Source organism: Abramis brama, assembly GCF_963993115.1.
Source record: "Abramis brama genome assembly, chromosome: 5".
NCBI classification, from domain to species: domain Eukaryota; kingdom Metazoa; phylum Chordata; class Actinopteri; order Cypriniformes; family Leuciscidae; genus Abramis; species Abramis brama.
This window is the reverse complement of record NC_139967.1, coordinates 33599211-33620865: the sequence shown is the minus strand read 5'-3', so window position 1 is coordinate 33620865 and position 21655 is coordinate 33599211. Positions and strand designations below refer to the sequence as shown.

Genomic DNA, 21655 nt, shown 5'->3' with positions numbered 1-21655 from the left:
CTTTACAATTTTTTTTGGGAAATCCATCATTCGATCACTAATACATTCAGGTTGGCAGGGTGTTTTAAGTGGTTGCTAGGGTGTTCTGTGTGGTTGCTCTGTTGTTCAAATGTTCATTTTATTCAGGTGTTTTTTTTTAAAGAAGCCATTACTCACCCAGTGAGCATTCGTCGACGTCTTGGTCACAGGCTGGGCCAAAATAACCCAGAGGACAGGTACAGATGGCCTTGCCGTTGACTGGGTTGGTATCACAGTTTGAGCCTTTCTGACATGGGTTACTCATGCAAGCATCATCCAGGTGACACAGCAGACCTAAGACATCGATACACACAATAAAAATTAGCTTGTACAGAAATTTATGACAATAAAAATGAGTGAATGTCTCCTATTTAAACAGCATGGCAGGTTTTAAAGACCTCATGAAATCAAAAAAAATGTTGGTTACACTTTATTTTAAGGTGTCCGTGTTACAGTGTAATTGTACATTTAAGTACTGAGTAATAATTATTTAACTACATGTACTGACTATAGGGTTAGGATAGGGGCTTGATATTAACTTTTTTGCTCACCAGCCACTGTGGCTAGTGGTTTTCCAAAGTTATCAGCTATGCAGCATTTTCACTGGCCACAATTTTGGGAAAAACTGTCATTTAGATATTTTTTTATATTATCTCATAATTTGGCAGCAGGTATATTAGGCTGCTGTCACTTTAAGACCTGACGCACAGATCCACTATACTGTTACACATGCATTTTCTTTCTCATCTGTTTACGTGCACTTAAACGTGCCCACTAACGGTATTTATTGTAATTTAGGTATATGGGTATGTTCACTGTGGTACTGTTTAAGTATATGTATGTATACCAAACCAGATCCAGCACTTTACTGTATTTATTAGTATTTTAGCATAATTACAATGTACTTAAAGTACATAGAATAGCACTTTATTGTATACGTGTATATGTATGTGTACCCTGTAATAGATGCCCTGTCTGAAAACTGTGGTATCTCTTATAATATGTTGTTGAATATTGTGGCGTCTTTTAAATTGTGTTGTATCATATTTAATTTCAATGTTTAGCCTTGTTACTTTATATTGTGATGACCTGACAGGGGACTGCAGATGTAAAATAGCCTTGGGGCTAATTCTGGCATATTTAAATTGCTGAAAAGCTAAGATGTTCATTAATATGCATTGTCCCTTTTAAATAAATAAATAAAACATAACTGTGTTATGTGTTAAACCAGCAAAAAAAAAAAATGTAACATTATTTTGTGTGTTTTTGACTGTTTAAGTGCAATAAGCAGTGAAAAAGAACTCAATTTAGTACTGAGAGGCGGCATTATGTGTGCAAACTTTGGGTGTGAGCACAAAAGCTGAAGGAATGAGTAAAATTATGCAAAATGTGCGCAATCCTATGCCGGGGCAATTCATTCAAAGCAAATGAGATGAGTGAGAGAGGGGAGGCAGGTTTGTGTGTCAACTCGCTGTCAGAGAGATGAGATTTTGGTGTCATGCATCAATTTTGCGGAAAATTTGTATTGGAAGCGTTTCAGATATTTCGGTATCAATATTTATCGAAAAATCGATATTTTTGACAACACTAAATTGCACTTAGTTTATTATTTCTGATGATTTTTTAAAGACTACAACTGAAACATGCATATATTATATATATAATTCAACCTGCCAAATTGGCTAGTAGGAGTGACTGCGTTACACGCCACTGCTGAAATCCACACGCATAATACCAAACCCTGATTAGGATTAAGGTGTGGTTTAGGTTAGTTGCATGCAATTATGCACACTTTATAGTAATTACTATAGCAACTACATGTAAGATGTGTAACAAGAACACTGTAAAATAAAGTGTTACACACAATGTCATGACACTTAATCCATGGCTATTAGCTTTACATCATCTATGTGCAAGTGTACATACAATACAGACTAAATTCATTTTAGCAGATTAAAAAAGCAAATTGATATGTCCCATCTTAACTTCTTTTTCAATAGAAAATAAGTAAAATAAGTGGTCCATTAAACTAAAAATAGGGTCTATAAATTATCTTCAGTGGTTTTGCTCAAAGCTCTCATAAAGCTAATGCTCCAATAAAAGAAATGAGTGCCTCAAACCAAGATTCAGTTGCATGTGAAAAACTATGCACACCTGTGCGCCCGTGAGGACATTCACAGAAGAAGGAGGCCACCCGATCATGGCATGTGGCTCCTGCGAAGCAGACAGCATCTGTGCAGTCGTCAGTGTTCTTGCTGCAGTCATCCCCTGTCCAGCCGTTCACACACACACAGTTGTATCCACCCTGCGTGTTCAAGCATGTACCACCGTTCTGGCAGGAATTGGGCATCAAATTGCACTCATTGAAGTCTTCGGTACAGAACTGACCTGAGGAATTAATATATAAATATTTATAGCTGTTAATTTCACTGCAAAATACAGCATGTACATTTCTAAACACAGATACAATGCCAATAAAAAAAAGAGATTTTACCCAATGAAACCTTGTTAGCCTTACTGATTCAAAAATGTCTTTGTGTCTAGCTGTAATTGAAGTGTAGGGTTTGAGTAGGCAGTTGGTACCTGTCCACTCTGGCTTGCATTGGCAATCGTAGGTGTTCACTCCATCCACACAGGTCCCTCCGTTAAGGCAGCGATGGTCTGGACAGTCATCAATGTTCTCCTCGCAGTTCTGACCACTAAAGCCTGGAAAGAAAGAAGCAATTTCATCAAAAATGTTGTTAAAAATCTAGTTTCAAAAGCCAAAACAAGATTGTTTACATGCCCATATCAGGCACTGCCCATATTTTTGAGCAGCAAATCAGCATTTTAGAATGATTTCAGAAGGATCATGTGACTGGAGTAATGATGCTGAAAATTCAGCTTCGCATCACAGGAATGAATTACATTTTTAAAATACATCGTAATAGAAAACAGTGGTAACACTTTATTTTGCAGTGTCCATGTTACATATACTTATAGTAATAACTGTAAATTATGAATAATTACATTCAACTAACCCTAAACAAAACCCTAATCCTAACTCTATAGTAAGTACATGTTAATAATATTACTCAATACATAAATGAACAATTACATTGTAATAAGTACACCTTAAAATAAGGTGTAACCAAAACAGCAATAATATTTTACAATATTATTGTTTTTACAATATTACTGTTTTTTGATCAAATAAATTTCATCCTTGCTGAGCATAAGAGACTTCTTTCAAAAACATAAAATAAAATCTTACCAAATAAAAAGTTTTGAACGATAGAGTACCTATACAATTTTATTTCACATATGAAAGATCCAGATCTGAATTTTTTTAAATGTCAGAGATTTTTGCTGTTCACAGTATCATCCAAAACACGTGAACATAGCCTGTAACTTTTGAGCAAGGTGAATTAAAAAATCAGCATTAAACACATAACGTCTCGGTTACTAACGTAACCTCGGTTCCCTCAGATGAGGGAAGGAGTATTGTGTAAGGCAGGGTTCACCAATCTCGGTCCTGGAGGGCCGCTGTCCTGCAGAGTTTAGCTCCAACCCCAATTAAACACACCTGAACCAGCTAATCAAGGTCTCACTAGGCATACTAGAAACTTTCAAACAGGTGTGTTGGAGCTGGTTGGAGCTAAACTCTGCAGGGACAGCAGCCCTCCAGGACCGAGACTGGTGAACCCTGGTGTAAGGCTAGCTTAAGCTATGGGAAAACTCCTTTTCTCGAGAATATTGAAGCCAATTTTTTAAAACGCAGTGCAGCTGCACAGCATACACAGATGAGCAACTAGCGCGGTCACTGGCTGTGCTGCGGCAACTGCAAGAACCTATGGCGAGGTGGCTCAGACGTGCGAACCAATCAGGCCGCTTCACAACCTAGCGCGTCAGAGCCCGCCAAAATGGGCATGGCTTATGGCTATATAAGCACCCATTCTTTGCCAAGGAACTCAGGTTGAAGCGATCCCCTGATCAAAGCACAGTAGCACGGCGGGTTATGCAATACTCGTTCCCTCATCTCAGGGAACCAAGGTTACGTTAGTAACCGAGACGTTCCCTTTCGAGAGGTCTCTCGTATTGCGTAAGGCTAGCTTACGCTATGGGAACCCCCTTCAAAGGCCGTGCGTGCTTAACTTCGCTCCGTTCAGTAACCCAAGGCAAGATGTCTGAGGCTTATAGAAGAGTAAAGTATGAACCCAATAAAAGCCAGTCCGTGACAGGCTTTGTATAGGGAAAAACAAGGAATGGGCCTAATGAGGGCCAAACCCTTTACAATGTATATATATGAGAACCGTAGTTCGAATTTAGCCAGGACCGGATATGTATCGGGCCCTAAGTCTCAGGGGGTTTGTGCTTAAACATCTTGTATTGAAAGAACCCTCGCTTGCAAAGCAGGAACTTCCAGGTTATAATACCTCATAAATGTGGACGGCGAGGCCCAGCCGGCCACCGCACAGATATCTTCAATATCATTTTTGCCTGATTACAAAAACAAAAGTCTCACAATTAAAAGCCATGTCCTAAACACAAAATTATATATTATATCTATAATTTCATGTAGCTAATATGACAGACTTGCGCTTCACATGTTGCACTCCAATCATTTTTCAAGCCATTCAAACAGTGTCTCAGCCGAAGAAAATAATCTTTATTTATCGGCTGTAATATATCGACCAAATTTTCTTATCAGGCCAATATCTATAACAATATTTTACTGCTATATTATATGTAATTGGTAGAGATTTTGTTGATTGGGGTAATAATATTTAGGAATTTCAATTTGAACTAGATTTACTGTACTTTATACCTTTCATTAAATGATTCCAGAAAAAATACATAAACATTGAGAAAAAGAATATCATCAAAAGATGGAAAGATGGACTCTTTATTATTTTGTTAGTCAGAAACCTGAACTAGTTCCTTTGCTTTGCCAGTTTGGGTGAAGCATATTAGTTCCATGATTAGTTCCAGATTTAGCAAGAGAATTCAGCCTGCCTTAGCTATGCTAATATTGTTTCTTTTGTCTATATGAAACACAATATATCAGCTTTATGTAGACAGGCATCAGTATAATTAGAGCTACAGCCAAAAAAAGATATTTATTGGATCACAGGTTGGTCATGTGAGGTAATGACATCACCAGTATGAGGTAATATATAGTGAGCATTTAGATATAGACTGCGTCCAAAACCAAATGCAGCAGATATTTTGGATTACCTGGCATACAGATGCAATGGAAGCCTCCAATTTGATCCAAACAGGTAGCATCATTCTGGCATGGGTTGGACATGCACTCGTCTATGTCCAGTTCACATTGAGTACCCACATATCCCTGCAGACATTTACACTGGAAGGAACCTTTTGTGTTTATACACTTTCCAGTATGTGCACAAGGGTTTGCACCTAAAAAAGAGACACAAAACGCCTTTACAATTTTTTTTTGGATCACTAATACATTCAGGTTGGCAGGGTGTTTTAAGTGGTTGCTAGGGTGTTCTGTGTGGTTGCTCTGTTGTTCAAATGTTCATTTTATTCAGGTGTTTTTTTTTTTAAAGAAGCCATTACTCACCCAGTGAGCATTCGTCGACGTCTTGGTCACAGACTGGGCCAAAATAACCCAGAGGACAGGTACAGATGGCCTTGCCGTTGACTGGGTTGGTATCACAGTTTGAGCCTTTCTGACATGGGTTACTCATGCAAGCATCATCCAGGTGACACAGCAGACCTAAGACATCGATACACACAATAAAAATTAGCTTGTACAGAAATTTATGACAATAAAAATGAGTGAATGTCTCCTATTTAAACAGCATGGCAGGTTTTAAAGACCTCATGAAATCAAAAAAAATGTTGGTTACACTTTATTTTAAGGTGTCCGTGTTACAGTGTAATTGTACATTTAAGTACTGAGTAATAATTATTTAACTACATGTACTGACTATAGGGTTAGGATAGGGGCTTGATATTAACTTTTTTGCTCACCAGCCACAGTGGCTAGTGGTTTTCCAAAGTTATCAGCTATGCAGCATTTTCACTGGCCACAATTTTGGGAAAAACTGTCATTTAGATATTTTTTTATATTATCTTATAATTTGGCAGCAGGTATATTAGGCTGCTGTCACTTTAAGACCTGACGCACAGATCCACTATACTGTTACACATGCATTTTCTTTCTCATCTGTTTACGTGCACTTAAACGTGCCCACTAACGGTATTTATTGTAATTTAGGTATATGGGTATGTTCACTGTGGTACTGTTTAAGTATATGTATGTATACCAAACCAGATCCAGCACTTTACTGTATTTATTAGTATTTTAGCATAATTACAATGTACTTAAAGTACATAGAATAGCACTTTATTGTATACGTGTATATGTATGTGTACCCTGTAATAGATGCCCTGTCTGAAAACTGTGGTATCTCTTATAATATGTTGTTGAATATTGTGGCGTCTTTTAAATTGTGTTGTATCATATTTAATTTCAATGTTTAGCCTTGTTACTTTATATTGTGATGACCTGACGGGGGACTGCAGATGTAAAATAGCCTTGGGGCTAATTCTGGCATATTTAAATTGCTGAAAAGCTAAGATGTTCATTAATATGCATTGTCCCTTTTAAATAAATAAATAAAACATAACTGACTGTGTTAAACCAGCAAAAAAAAAATTTGTAACATTATTTTGTGTGTTTTTGACTGTTTAAGTGCAATAAGCAGTGAAAAAGAACTCAATTTAGTACTGAGAGGCGGCATTATGTGTGCAAACTTTGGGTGTGAGCACAAAAGCTGAAGGAATGAGTAAAATTATGCAAAATATGCGCAATCCTATGCCGGGGCAATTCATTCGAAGCAAATGAGACGAGTGAGAGAGGGGAGGCAGGTTTGTGTGTCAACTCGCTGTCAGAGAGATGAGATTTTGGTGTCATGTATCAATTTTGCGGAAAATTTGTATTGGAAGCGTTTCAGATATTTCGGTATCGATATTTATCGAAAAATCTATATTTTTGACAACACTAAATTGCACTTAGTTTTGTCATGATCCAGTCTCTTTTCCTCTCCCTTTCCTCCCTCTCCTGGACACACATGATATTACACACGCACTTTCATTCACCCACTTTACGCACACACTCAATCACACACTCTCTCCTTTCCAGCTGTTCCTTGTTTCCTTCTGCTTCACTAGATTCCCCGCACCTGTTCTCTCTTTTCTCTGATTACGCTTGCTACTTCTTTCCTCTCTTTCCCTGTCTCTGTGTCAGATTGTTTGTTTACCCCGATGAAAGGAGCTTCACCGTTTAACCTCAATCAGCCTGTCCTGTCCTGTCCTGTCCTGTCCTGTCCTGTCGGGAATCATCAAGCTGCAAGTACTGTGTCATTTGTACTTAATCAGCTCTCTGTATCTATTCAGTATCTATGCTGCCTGAACTGCTACAGTTTCCCGCTGACCAACCTCCGTGTGTTTCCCGAGTGACCAGAGGCTAGCCGCCGCCGTGCCCTCTCATCCTTGCTGTCAGCCGCCCACGCTCTTCCTAAGTGGAACTTTTCTGTTGGAGATTTTCTGGCCCAGATTCCGGCTGTTTCTGTTGTACATTTTCTGCAAGAATATTTCTGTTACTGGTGGCATCCTCATTTGATATTATTAAAGACTCATTGACTGTGGTTTGCTGTTGGGTTTTCTCTTACCTCATAACAAGTTTATTATTTCAGATGATTTTTAAAAGACTACAATTGAAACATGCATATATTATACACTGCTCAAAAAAATAAAGGGAACACTTTTTAATCAGAGAATAGCATCAAGTCAGTTAAACTCCTGGGATATTGATCTGGTCAGTTAAGTAACAGAGGGGGTTGGTAATCAGTTTCAGCTGCTTTAGTGTTAATGAAAGTAACAGCAGGTGCACTAGATGGGCAACAGTGAGACAACCCCCAAAACAGGAATGGTTTTACAGGTGGAGGCCACTGACATTTTTTCCCTACTCATCTTTTCAGACTGTTTTTCACCAGTTTTGCATTTGGCTAGGGTCAGTGTCACTACTGGTAGCATGAGGCGATACCTGGACCCTACAGAGGTTGCGCAGGCAGTCCAGCTCCTTCAGGATGGCTCATCAATACGTGCCATTGCCAGAAGGTTTGCTGTGTCTCCCAGCACAGTCTCAAGAGCATGGAGGAGATTCCAGGAAGACAGACAGCTACTCTAGGAGAGCTGGACAGGGCCGTAGAAGATCCTTAACCCATCAGCAGGACCGGTATCTGCTCCTTTGTGCGAGGAGGAACATGATGAGCACTGCCAGAACCCTACAAAATGACCTCCAGCAGGCCACTGGTGTGAATGTCTCTGACAAACAATCAGAAACAGACTTCATGAGGGTGGCCTGAGGGCCCGACGTCTTCTAGTGGGCCCTGTGCTCACTGCCCAGCACCAGGGAGCTCGATTGGCATTTCCCATTGAACACCAGAATTGGCAGGTCCGCCACTGGTGCCCTGTGGTTTTCACAAATGAGAGCAGGTTCACCCTGAGCACGTGACAGACAGGAAAGGGTCTGGAGAAGCCGTGGAGAATGTTATGCTGCCTGTAACATCGTTCAGCATGACCGGTTTGGTGGTGGGTCAGTGAGGGTCTGGGGAGGCATATCCATGGAGGGACGCACAGACCTCTGCAGGCTAGACAATGGCACCCTGACTGCCATTAGGTATTGGGATGAAATCCTTGGATCCATTGTCAGACCCTATGCTGGTGCAGTGGGTCCTGGGTTCCTCCTGGTGCACAACAATGGCCGGCCTCATGTGGCGAGAGCATGCAGGCAGTTCCTGGAGGATGAAGGAATGATACCATTGAAGGGCCACCACGCTCACCTGACCTACATCCAACAGAACACCTCTAGGACATTGTGTTCTGGGACAATTCTTTGAATTCAATCCTCTGTAAGTTGATTATTTTCATTTCCATCAAACGATGTGGCATCCTTTCGTTCATAACACAATACCCAGTCCATATTAGTATAGATATCCAGCATGATATTTTTACCCATTGAGATCTGATGTGTTTTCAAAGTGTTCCTTTAATTTTTTTGAGCAGTGTATATATAATTCAACCTGCCAAATTGGCTAGTAGGAGTGACTGCGTTACACGCCACTGCTGAAATCCACACGCATAATACCAAACCCTGATTAGGATTAAGGTGTGGTTTAGGTTAGTTGCATGCAATTATGCACAATTTATAGTAATTACTATAGCAACTACATGTAAGATGTGTAACAAGAACACTGTAAAATAAAGTGTTACACATAATGTCATGACACTTAATCCATGGCTATTAGCTTTACATCATCTATGTGCAAGTGTACATACAATACAGACTAAATTCATTTTAGCAGATTAAAAAAGCAAATTGATATGTCCCATCTTAATTTCTTTTTCAATAAAAAATAAGTAAAATAAGTGGTCCATTAAACTAAAAATAGGGTCTTTAAATTATCTTCAGTGGTTTTGCTCAAAGCTCTCATAAAGCTAATGCTCCAATAAAAGAAATGAGTGCCTCAAACCAAGATTCAGTTGCATGTGAAAAAACTATGCACACCTGTGCGCCCGTGAGGACATTCACAGAAGAAGGAGGCCACCCGATCATGACATGTGGCTCCTGCGAAGCAGACAGCATCTGCGCAGTCGTCAGTGTTCTTGCTGCAGTCAGCCCCTGTCCAGCCGTTCACACACACACAGTTGTATCCACCCTGCGTGTTCAAGCATGTACCACCGTTCTGGCAGGAATTGGGCATCAAATTGCACTCATTGAAGTCTTCGGTACAGAACTGACCTGAGGAATTAATATATAAATATTTATAGTTGTTAATTTCACTGCAAAATACAGCATGTACATTTCTAAACAGATACAATGCCAATAAAAAAAAGAGATTTTACCCAATGAAACCTTGTTAGCCTTACTGATTCAAAAAATGTCTTTGTGTCTAGCTCTAAATGAAGTGTAGGGTTTGAGTAGGCATTTGGTACCTGTCCACTCTGGCTTGCATTGGCAATCGTAGGTGTTCACTCCATCCACACAGGTCCCTCCGTTAAGGCAGCGATGGTCTGGACAGTCATCAATGTTCTCCTCGCAGTTCTGACCACTAAAGCCTGGAAAGAAAGAAGCAATTTCATCAAAAATGTTGTTAAAAATCTAGTTTCAAAAGCCAAAACAAGATTGTTTACATGCCCATATCAGGCACTGCCCATATTTTTTGAGCAGCAAGTCAGCATTTTAGAATGATTTCAGAAGGATCATGTGACTGGAGTAATGATGCTGAAAATTCAGCTTCGCATCACAGGAATGAATTACATTTTTAAAATGCATCGTAATAGAAAACAGTGGTAACACTTTATTTTGCAGTGTCCTTGTTACATATACTTATAGTAATAACTGTAAATTATGAATAATTACATTCAACTAACCCTAAACAAAACCCTAATCCTAACTCTATAGTAAGTACATGTTAATAATATTACTCAATACCTAAATGAACAATTACATCGTAATAAGTACACCTTAAAATAAAGTGTAACCAAAACAGCAATAATATTTTACAATATTATTGTTTTTACAATATTACTGTTTTTTGATCAATTAAATTCAGCCTTGTTGAGCATAATAGACTTCTTTCAAAAACAAAATCTTACCAAACACAAAGTTTTGAACGATAGAGTACCTATTCAATTTTATTCCACATATGAAAGTGAGTCCAGATCTGAATATTTTTAAATTCAGATTTTTGCTGTTCACATCCAAAACACGTGAACATAGCCTGTAACTTTCGAGCAGGGTGAATTAAAAAATCAGCACTAAAACATAACATCTCGGTTACTAACGTAACCTCTGTTCCCTGAGATGAGGGAACGAGTATTATATAAGGCTAGCTTACGCTATGGGAAAACTCCTTTTCTTGAGAATATTGAAGACAATTTTTTAAAACGCAGTGCAGCTTTACAGCATACACAGATGAGCAACTAGCGCGGTCATTGGCTTTGCTGTGGCAACTGCACGAACCTATGGCGAGGCGGCTCAGCCGTGCGAACCAATCAGAATGGTTGACCAGAAGGGGTGTGGCTTATGGCTATATAAGCACCCATTCTTTGCCAAGGAACTCAGGTTTAATCGACTGAAGCGATCCCCTGATCAAAGCACAGTAGCGCGGCGGGTTACGCAATACTCGTTCCCTCATCTCAGGGAACCGAGGTTACATTAGTAACCGAGACCTTCCCTTTTGAGAGGTCTCTCGTATTGCGTAAGGCTAGCTTACGCTATGGGAACCCCCTTCAAAACGCTGTGCGTGCTTAACTTCGCTCCGTTCAGTAGACTAAGGCAAGATGTCTGAGGCTTATAGAAGAGTAAAGTATGAACCCAATAAAAGCCAGTCCGTGACGGGCTTCGTATAGGAAAAAACAAGGAATGGGCCTAATGAGGACCAAACCCTTTATAATGTATATAAGAACCGTAGTTCGAATTTAGCCAGGACCGTATATGTATCGGGCCCTAAGGCTCAGGGGGTTTGTGCTTACACATCTTGTATTGAAAGAACCCTCACTTGCAAAGCAAGAACTTCCAGGTTATAATACCTCATAAATGTGGACGGCAAGGCCCAGCCGGCCGCCGCACAGATATCTTCAAAAGGTATTACACTTGACTAAGCCCAAGACGAGGCCATACCTCTCGTGGAATGAGATCTGACGCCTAAGGGGCAATGAAGGCCCTAAGACTCATAAGCCAGTGCGATAGCATCAACTATCCAGCGTGATAATCTTTGCTATGAAACGGCGAGCCCCTTGGTGCGGCCGCCAAAGCATACATAAAGCTGTTCCGACTGTCTGAATGAGGCAGAATGCTCCAGATAAACTCTGAGAGCCCTGATGGGACAAAGTAAATTCGCGTCTCTTTCAACCTCTGGTGAGGGAAGAGCTGCTAGTGAAATAACTTGTGCTCTGAACGGAGTCGAGAGCACTTTAGGAACATAACCATGCCTTGGCTTAAGGACGACTCTGCAGTCATTAGGCCCAAACTCAAGGCAGGGTGCGCTTACTAATAGCGCATGTAAATCGAGAGTGGTTTTGAGCGAGAGATGCTTCAGGTCCGCAGACCGAAGCGGCTCAAATGGGGGCCCCTTCATTGCTTCCAGGACCGTGGAGAGGTCCCAGATAGGCACAGAGGGGGGTCGTGGAGGGTTTAGCCTCCTTGCCCCTTTACGGAAGCGCACGATGATGTTGTTTCTTCATAGTGATTGTCCGGCTACAGGAGCGTGAGATGCTGTTATGCCCGCCACATATACTTTGAGCATGGAGGGGATGTGACCCGCGTCCAAGAGCTCTTGCAAAAAGGCGAGTACACTTAGTACTTTGCACGAGTAGGGGTCCAGGCTCCGTGCTGCGCACCAGCCAGAGAACACCACCCATTTCTGAGCGTAGAGGCGCCTAGTCGAAGGCGCTCTTGCTTCAGTGATGTTTTTTAGCACCCTAAGCGCTGGAGAGGACGCATGTGCAGTAGTCCAAGCTGGAGTACTGATGATGCTGAGGCCATGAGACCCAACATCCTCTGAAATCTCTTGAGAGGAGCGCAAGCGCCTGCTCTGAGGGATGCCGCTAGGCGTTGAATGGTGAGCGCGCGCTCTGACGTAAGGCGCGTTTTCATTTGTATAGAGTCTATCACTGTACCCAAGAAAGAAATACCCTGGCTGGGAGACAGTGTGCTCTTGGAAGCATTGATCCTTAGACCCAGGCATTGTAAATGGCTGAGGAGCCAGGATCTGTGAGTTATCAACTGTTCCTCTGATTGGGCTATAATCAGCCAATCGTCGAGGTAGTTTAACACTCGCACTCCCAGCTGTCTCAGGGGGGAGAGTGCTGCGTCCATGCACTTCGTAAATGTACGAGGTGCCAGTGATAGGCCGAACGGTAGTACTGTGTACTGGTAAGCCTGCCCCTCGAAGGCAAATCTCAGGAATGGCCTGTGATGGGGCGATATTTGGATGTGAAAATAAGCATCTTTCAGATCCACTGAGAAAAAACAATCCCCTGGGCGAATTTGCGCAAGGATTTGTCTGGTTGTCAGCATCCTGAACAGGCGTATCATTAGCACTTTGTTCAGGTGTCTGAGGTCTAGGATGGGCCTGAGGCCGCCATCCTTTTTCAGAACGAGGAAGTAGCGACTGTAAAAGCCCGACTCGCTTTGTGAAAGAGGGACTGGTTCGACAGCTCCCTTTTCTAACAGTTTCGACACTTCGGTGCGAAGGATGTGCGCCACATCTCTTCTCACTGTCGCTTCGAACATGGCTCGAAAGCGCGAGGTCTGCGAGCAAACTCTAGCGAGTAGCCTCGTTTTATCATGTTCAACACCCATACTGATACACCGGGGATGGCCTCCCAGGCCTTGGCCCTAATAGCTAGGGGTTGAATGAAAACTGGGGACGGGCCGCTCTGTGACAGGGACCTGGCCGCCCAGCCGTCTTGTAATGCTGTGTGAACAGCGCTTATGTGCAGGGGCGCATGCATTACAGCGGGCACACCTTTCATCACATCTCCAGCGCGAGCTGGAGGGAGAACTGAAACTGTGGGAACAGTTTTCATGTGTAGGGGTGCATACTTCATAGTGGGCACACAACCTACATTTATTACATCTCCCACACAAGCTGGGGGGAGAATTGGTACTGTGGTGGCAGTGCTTATGTGTAGGGGTGCATACTTCATAGTGGGCACACGCACTACATTCATTACCCTTCCAGCGTGAGCTGGAGGAGAGTTTGATACTGTGGGAACAGTGCTTGTGTGCAGGGGTGTGTACTGTATAGTGGACGCATGACCTGCATTTATTGCATCCCCAGCGTGAGCTGGAGGAGAGATTAATACTGTGGGAACAGTGCTTGTATGTAGGGGTGCGTACTTTATCGTCGGCACGTGACCTACATATGACACAGACAGAAAAGAGCTCTTTTCGTGCTTTTTTGTGTCGCCGTAAAATGCCGTTTGTTTGCAGGTGTGCGTGTTTTATAACAGACCCATTTACTGCAACATCGGTATTTCCAGCCGCCTGAAAAAAGGGGACTGGGAAATGTGTGAGACACTTTTTGGAGAGTGATCCGGCCTCGGTGGGACTCAAACTCTCTCTCTTTCTTCCTAAGGCTAAGAAGGCTTACAAGGCTCGGGGTCCAACAAAATCTTGGGTCGGGGTCCCCGCCTCAGGGAACTGCTGGCTCTTTGCAGAGCGAGAGCGGTGACGGACTTCAGCCGCTGGGCGGGGCTGGGAGACTGGAGGCACTGATTTTACCTGCTGAGGAGGTGGCACCTTCTTCTGGCGGCTCGAAGCAGAACTGGAGCGTTTTGGGAGAAAGTGACGCATAGCTTGTGACGCTTTCTGAGCCTCAGTGTAGCGCTCAGCGAACCCTTTAACTGCTGGGCCGAACAGACCGGAGATGGAGATAGGGGAGTCCAGAAAAGCTGCCCTATCTGCGTCCTTCATATCAGTCAAATTAAGCCATAGGTGCTGCTAAAGCACCGTCAAGCTGGCCATGCTTCATCCAATTGCCTGGGCTGTCGACTTTGTGGCTCGCAGGCCAGGTCTGTGGCGCTGCGCAGATCCCTGAAAGCTTCCAGTTCAGGTCCAGCCTCGTCCAAAGAGCGTAGAAGTTTGGCCTGAAAAGCTTGGAGGACAGCAATGGTGTGAAGCTCCGAAGCAGCTTGGCCAGCGGCGGCGTATGCACAGCCAGCGAGAGCTGAAGTAGCGCGTCAAGGCTTGGATGGATGTGATGCTTTTGCTTTCCATCCAGAAGCGGTGGGCGGGCAAAGGTGTGCGGCCACCGCTTCCTCGAGGGGAGGAATCGCCTCATAGCCTTTCTCCAGAGCGCCGTCTACGGTAGAGAGTGTCGAGGAGAAGGAAGGCTTTAAGCGAGCTGAGTGTAGCGCCTTCCTCACTTTCGTCAGCTCGTCGTGCACTTCTGGGAAGAAGGGGGCGGGTCTCTGCTGAGGGGCCTGCCGGCACCCCTGCAGGAACCACTCATCAAGCCTGCTACGCGTGGGCTCATCGGGCGAAGACCACTCGAGCACAAGGTTTTCAACGGCCTTGGTGAGCATGCGGAACAAGCTCTGCATCGATGCTCGTTCTCGTGCTGGCTTGTGTTGACGGAGCAGGGCCTGAAACGGAGCCCGTCGACTCGTCGCATTCGGATGCAGCGATGGAAAGGCTGTCATCCTTTTCCTCCTCCTTGTCCGATGCCCTGAAAGAGACGAGACCTGCCACTCGCAGAAAGGGGCGCTGGTCCGCCTGTGTAAACAGGACCGGTGAGGGAATTTCTCTGGGAGAGAGCGAGGCACGCGGGACTGGGTCGGCATGTGTTCGCTCACATCCATCCGCTCTGGCATCCTTTGAGAATGGCGCTTCTTTTTGCGCCGCTCGAGCAAAGGGAGAGAGAAAACAGCCAGTCGAGCCTGCAGAGTGGGGAGATCCATCAAGTCGCACTCAGGGCAGCCGCCCTTGGCGAGTGCAGTTTCTGCATGCTTGCGGCCCAGACAGGAAGCGCAGAGAATGTGATGGTCCCCGCCGAAGAGAGGGCCTCAGCATGAGGCACAGGTGGTGTGAGGCATTTGAAGCAACGCCTCGGAAATTTAGCTCTCGTAGAAAGTGTGACACGACGGCGAGCACACTAGCATTAAAGAATATGGCGCGCCGGATGGCACAGCAGAACAACGGGCTGAAGGCGGCATCTACTGAACCCAGGAAGCCGGCGTTCTCAGGGCTGAATAGCAGAAGGCTTGTTCTCTGCTGAAAGCTTGTCCCGCTGAAAGCTTGTCGACGGCGGCGAAGGCTTCTATCCAGAGATCAGCAAAGTGGAGTGTTCACTGAAGGAGATCAAATCTGAGTTCCTTGGCAAAGAATGGGTGCTTATATAGCCATAAGCCAAGCCCATTCTGACGGGCTCTGACATGCTAGGGTGCGAAGCGGCCTGATTGGTTTGCAAGTCTGAGCCGCCTCGCCATTGGTTCGTGCAGTTGCCGCAGCACAGCCAATGACCGCGCTAGTGGTTCATCTGTGTATGCTGTGCAGCTGCACTGCGTTTTAAAAAATTGGCTTCGATATTCTTGAGAAAAGGAGTTTTCCCATAGCGTAAGCTAGCCTTACGCAATATGAGAGACCTCTCGAAAGGGAACCCATAAATTCAAATATACTAGACAAGGACAAATATTTGAGCAACTGTTTGCTGACAGAATTCATGTCGCCTTGCAAAAAACAAAATATTTATATCAGATTGCACAGCACAGATCCTTTAACACAATTTTTTTTTTCCAGTATAAACAGAGGGATAAAATGTTGTGAAACTCCCTATTACATTCGGAAACAGTTGTTACTGTTGTTGCGGTCAACAGTCTTCCTTTTCTGAGAAGGCTGGCAGTACCAGGGCTCTGTTAGAGGCAACAACGACAACGACTTAACCGACTCTAACAACAATTTCCTACGATTTAACTCCAAAAAGTTCAGTTAGGATATATTTAATAACTGATCACATTATATAAAATGAATTCCTTTTTCAAAACCCAAGAATGCATGGAATAAAAAAAGTATTTTTTATATCCATTTAATTTTATTATTTATTTTTAAATTATGCTTTTGTGTTTTGATATACTATTCGGTTGATTCATTTATTTAGTTTGTAGGGATGCACCGATTCTTTATATTTGAAAGCTGATAACCGATATATTGGCCGATAAATCTAAATCCAAATTTTTATATGATTTTTGCCTGATTACAAAAACAAAAGTCTCACAATTAAAAGCCATGTCCTAAGCACAAAATTATATATTATATCTATAATTTCATGTAGCCAATATGACAGACTTGCACTTCACATGTTGCACTCCAATCATTTTTCAAGCCATTCAAAACCATCATGGCGAACAGTGTCTCAGCCGAAGAAAATAATCTTTATTTATCGGCTGTAATATATCGACCAAATTTTCTTATCAGGCCAATAACTATAACAATAACAATATTTTACTGCTATATTATATGTAATTGGTAGAGATTTTGTTGACTGGGGTAATAATATTTAGGAATTTCAATTTGAACTAGATTTACTGTACTTTATACCTTTCATTAAATGATTCCAGAAAAAATACATAAACATTGAGAAAAAGAATATCATCAAAAGATGGAAAGATGGACTCTTTATTATTTTGTTAGTCAGAAAGGAACCTGAACTAGTTCCTTTGCTTTGCCAGTTTGGGTGAAGCATATTAGTTCCATGATTAGTTCCAGATTTAGCAAGAGAATTCAGCCTGCCTTAGCTATGCTAATATTGTTTCTTTTGTCTATATGAAACACAATATATCAGCTTTATGTAGACAGGCATCAGTATAATAAGAGCTACAGCCAAAAAAAGATATTTATTGGATCACAGGTTGGTCATGTGAGGTAATGACATCACCAGTATGAGATAATATATAGTGAGCATTTAGATATAGACTGCGTCCAAAACCAAATGCAGCAGATATTTTGGATTACCTGGCATACAGATGCAATGGAAGCCTCCAATTTGATCCAAACAGGTAGCATCATTCTGGCATGGGTTGGACATGCACTCGTCTATGTCCAGTTCACATTGAGTACCCACATATCCCTGCAGACATTTACACTGGAAGGAACCTTTTGTGTTTATACACTTTTCAGTATGTGCACAAGGGTTTGCACCTAAAAAAGAGACACAAAACGCCTTTACAATTTTTTTTGGGAAATCCATCATTCGATCACTAATACATTCAGGTTGGCAGGGTGTTTTAAGTGGTTGCTAGGGTGTTCTGTGTGGTTGCTCTGTTGTTCAAATGTTCATTTTATTCAGGTGTTTTTTTTTAAAGAAGCCATTACTCACCCAGTGAGCATTCGTCGACGTCTTGGTCACAGGCTGGGCCAAAATAACCCAGAGGACAGGTACAGATGGCCTTGCCGTTGACTGGGTTGGTATCACAGTTTGAGCCTTTCTGACATGGGTTACTCATGCAAGCATCATCCAGGTGACACAGCAGACCTAAGACATCGATACACACAATAAAAATTAGCTTGTACAGAAATTTATGACAATAAAAATGAGTGAATGTCTCCTATTTAAACAGCATGGCAGGTTTTAAAGACCTCATGAAATAAAAAAAAAATGTTGGTTACACTTTATTTTAAGGTGTCCGTGTTACAGTGTAATTGTACATTTAAGTACTGAGTAATAATTATTTAACTACATGTACTGACTATAGGGTTAGGATAGGGGCTTGATATTAACTTTTTTGCTCACCAGCCACTGTGGCTAGTGGTTTTCCAAAGTTATCAGCTATGCAGCATTTTCACTGGCCACAATTTTGGGAAAAACTGTCATTTAGATATTTTTTTATATTATCTCATAATTTGGCAGCAGGTATATTAGGCTGCTGTCACTTTAAGACCTGACGCACAGATCCATTATACTGTTACACATGCATTTTCTTTCTCATCTGTTTACGTGCACTTAAACGTGCCCACTAACGGTATTTATTGTAATTTAGGTATATGGGTATGTTCACTGTGGTACTGTTTAAGTATATGTACTATGTACACTCACCTAAAGGATTATTAGGAACACCTGTTCAATTTCTCATTAATGCAATTATCTAATCAACCAATCACATGGCAGTTGCTTCAATGCATTTAGGGGTGTGGTCCTGGTCAAGACAATCTCCTGAACTCCAAACTGAATGTCAGGAATGAAAAGAAAGGTGATTTAAGCAATTTTGAGCGTGGCATGGTTGTTGGTGCCAGACGGGCCGGTCTGAGTATTTCACAATCTGCTCAGTTACTGGGATTTTCACGCACAACTATTTCTAGGGTTTACAAAGAATGGTGTGAAAAGGGAAAAACATCCAGAATGCTTGTTGATGTTAGAGGTCAGAGGAGAATGGGCCGACTGATTCAAGCTGATAGAAGAGCAACTTTGACTGAAATAACCACTCGTTACAACCGAGGTATGCAGCAAAGCATTTGTGAAGCCACAACACGCACAACCTTGAGGCGGATGGGCTACAACAGCAGAAGACCCCACCGGGTACCACTCATCTCCACTACAAATAGGAAAAAGAGGCTACAATTTGCACGAGCTCACCAAAATTGGACAGTTGAAGACTGGAAAAATGTTGCCTGGTCTGATGAGTCTCGATTTCTGTTGAGACATTCAGATGGTAGAGTCAGAATTTGGCGTAAACAGAATGAGAACATGGATCCATCATGCCTTGTTACCAATGTGCAGGCTAGTGGTGGTGGTGTAATGGTGTGGGGGATGTTTTCTTGGCACACTTTAGGCCCCTTAGTGCCAATTGGGCATCGTTTAAATGCCACGGCCTACCTGAGCATTGTTTCTGACCATGTCCACCTTTATGACCACCATGTATCCATCCTCTGATGGCTACTTCCAGCAGGATAATGCACCATGTCACAAAGCTCGGATCATTTCAAATTGGTTTCTTGAACATGACAATGAGTTCACTGTCCTAAAATGGCCCCCACAGTCACCAGATCTCAACCCAATAGAGCATCTTTGGGATGTGGTAAAACGGGAGCTTCGTGCCCTGGATGTGCATCCCACAAATCTCCATCAACTGCAAGATGCTATCCTATCAATATGGGCCAACATTTCTAAAGAATGCTTTCAGCACCTTGTTGAATCAATGCCACGTAGAATTAAGGCAGTTCTGAAGGCGAAAGGGGGTCAAACACAGTATTAGTATGGTGTTCCTAATAATCCTTTAGGTGAGTGTATGTATACCAAACCAGATCCAGCACTTTACTGTATTTATTAGTATTTTAGCATAATTACAATGTACTTAAAGTACATAGAATAGCACTTTATTGTATACGTGTATATGTATGTGTACCCTGTATTAGATGCCCTGTCTGAAAACTGTGGTATCTCTTATAATATGTTGTTGAATATTGTGTTGTATCATATTTAATTTCAATGTTTAGCCTTGTTACTTTATATTGTGATGACCTGACGGGGGACTGCAGATGTAAAATAGCCTTGGGGCTAATTCTGGCATATTTAAATTGCTGAAAAGCTAAGATGTTCATTAATATGCATTGTCCCTTTTAAATAAATAAATAAAACATGAATAGAATAGAATAGAATCGGGCATTTATATAGCGCTTTCATATGTACTACTGTACACCCAAAGCGCTTTACAATCATATCAGGGGATCTCTCCTCAACCACCACCAGTGTGCAGCATCCACTTGGATGATGCGACGGCAGCCACAGTACAACGGCGCCAGTGCGCTCACCACACACCAGATATAGGTGGAGAGAGGAGAGAGAGTGATAAAGCCAATTCAATGTAAGGGGATTATTAGGAGGCCATGATTGGTAAGGGCCAATGGTGGAATGTGGCCAGGACACCGGGGTTACACCCCTACTCTTTACGAGAAATGCCATGGGATTTTTAATGACCACAGAGAGTCAGGACCTCGGTTTAACGTCTCATCCGAAGGACGGTGCTCTTTTGACAGTATAGTGTCCCTGTCACTACACTGGGGCGTTAGGACCCACACAGACCACAGGGTGAGCACCCCCTGCTGGCCTCACTAACACTTCCAGCAGCAACCTGGTTTTCTCAGGAGGTCTCCCATCCAGGTACTAACCAGGCTCAGCCCTGCTTAGCTTCAGTGGGCAACCAGTCTTGGGCTACAGGGTGATATGGCTGCTGACATAACTGACTGTGTTAAACCAGCATTTTTTATTTTTTACATTATTTTGTGTGTTTTTGACTGTTTAAGTGCAATAAGCAGTGAAAAAGAACTCAATTTAGTACTGAGAGGCGGCATTATGTGTGCAAACTTTGGGTGTGAGCACAAAAGCTGAAGGAATGAGTCAAATTATGCAAAATATGCGCAATCCTATGCCGGGGCAATTCATTCAAAGCAAATGAGACGAGTAAGAGAGGGGAGGCAGGTTTGTGTGTCAACTCGCTGTCAGAGAGATGAGATTTTGGTGTCATGTATCAATTTTGCGGAAAATTTGTATTGGAAGCGTTTCAGATATTTCGGTATCGATATTTATCGAAAAATCGATATTTTTGACAACACTAAATTGCACTTAGTTTTGTCATGATCCAGTCTCTTTTCCTCTCCCTTTCCTCCCTCTCCTGGACACACATGATATTACACACGCACTTTCATTCACCCACTTTACGCACACACTCAATCACACACTCTCTCCTTTCCAGCTGTTCCTTGTTTCCTTCTGCTTCACTAGATTCCCCGCACCTGTTCTCTCTTTTCTCTGATTACGCTTGCTACTTCTTTCCTCTCTTTCCCTGTCTCTGTGTCAGATTGTTTGTTTACCCCGATGAAAGGAGCTTCACCGTTTAACCTCAATCAGCCTGTCCTGTCCTGTCCTGTCCTGTCCTGTCCTGTCCTGTCCTGTCCTATCCTGTCCTGTCGGGAATCATCAAGCTGCAAGTACTGTGTCATTTGTACTTAATCAGCTCTCTGTATCTATTCAGTATCTATGCTGCCTGAACTGCTAAAGTTTCCCGCTGACCAACTTCTGTGTGTTTCCCGAGTGACCAGAGGCTAGCCGCCGCCGTGCCC

The 21655-nt window shown here is 42.6% G+C and overlaps 2 protein-coding genes across 2 annotated transcripts in view; both read right to left on the bottom strand.

The window, feature by feature from the left end:
• The window catches only part of LOC311083775 (uncharacterized protein), a gene marked incomplete at its 3' end in the record, with an annotated part of 65693 nt that extends 47998 nt beyond the window's left edge, over positions 1–17695 (bottom strand). Inside the window, exons 1-8 of the mRNA XM_084115528.1 lie at positions 17555–17695; positions 10030–10152; positions 9602–9835; positions 5588–5743; positions 5236–5421; positions 2602–2724; positions 2173–2406; positions 157–312 (exon numbers count right to left, since the gene is read on the bottom strand). Of these exons, the coding sequence (XP_083971654.1) occupies positions 157–312; positions 2173–2406; positions 2602–2724; positions 5236–5421; positions 5588–5743; positions 9602–9835; positions 10030–10152; positions 17555–17627 (1285 nt within the window). The 5' untranslated portion in view covers positions 17628–17695. The remainder of the gene's footprint in view (positions 1–156; positions 313–2172; positions 2407–2601; positions 2725–5235; positions 5422–5587; positions 5744–9601; positions 9836–10029; positions 10153–17554) is intronic.
• Positions 17696–17910: 215 nt separating this feature from the next.
• Positions 17911–21655, bottom strand: part of LOC311083774 (neurogenic locus notch homolog protein 1-like) — a gene marked incomplete at both ends in the record, with an annotated part of 64303 nt that continues 60558 nt past the window's right edge. The window contains one exon of the mRNA XM_084115527.1: positions 17911–18074. Within this exon, the coding sequence (XP_083971653.1) occupies positions 17911–18074 (164 nt within the window). The remainder of the gene's footprint in view (positions 18075–21655) is intronic.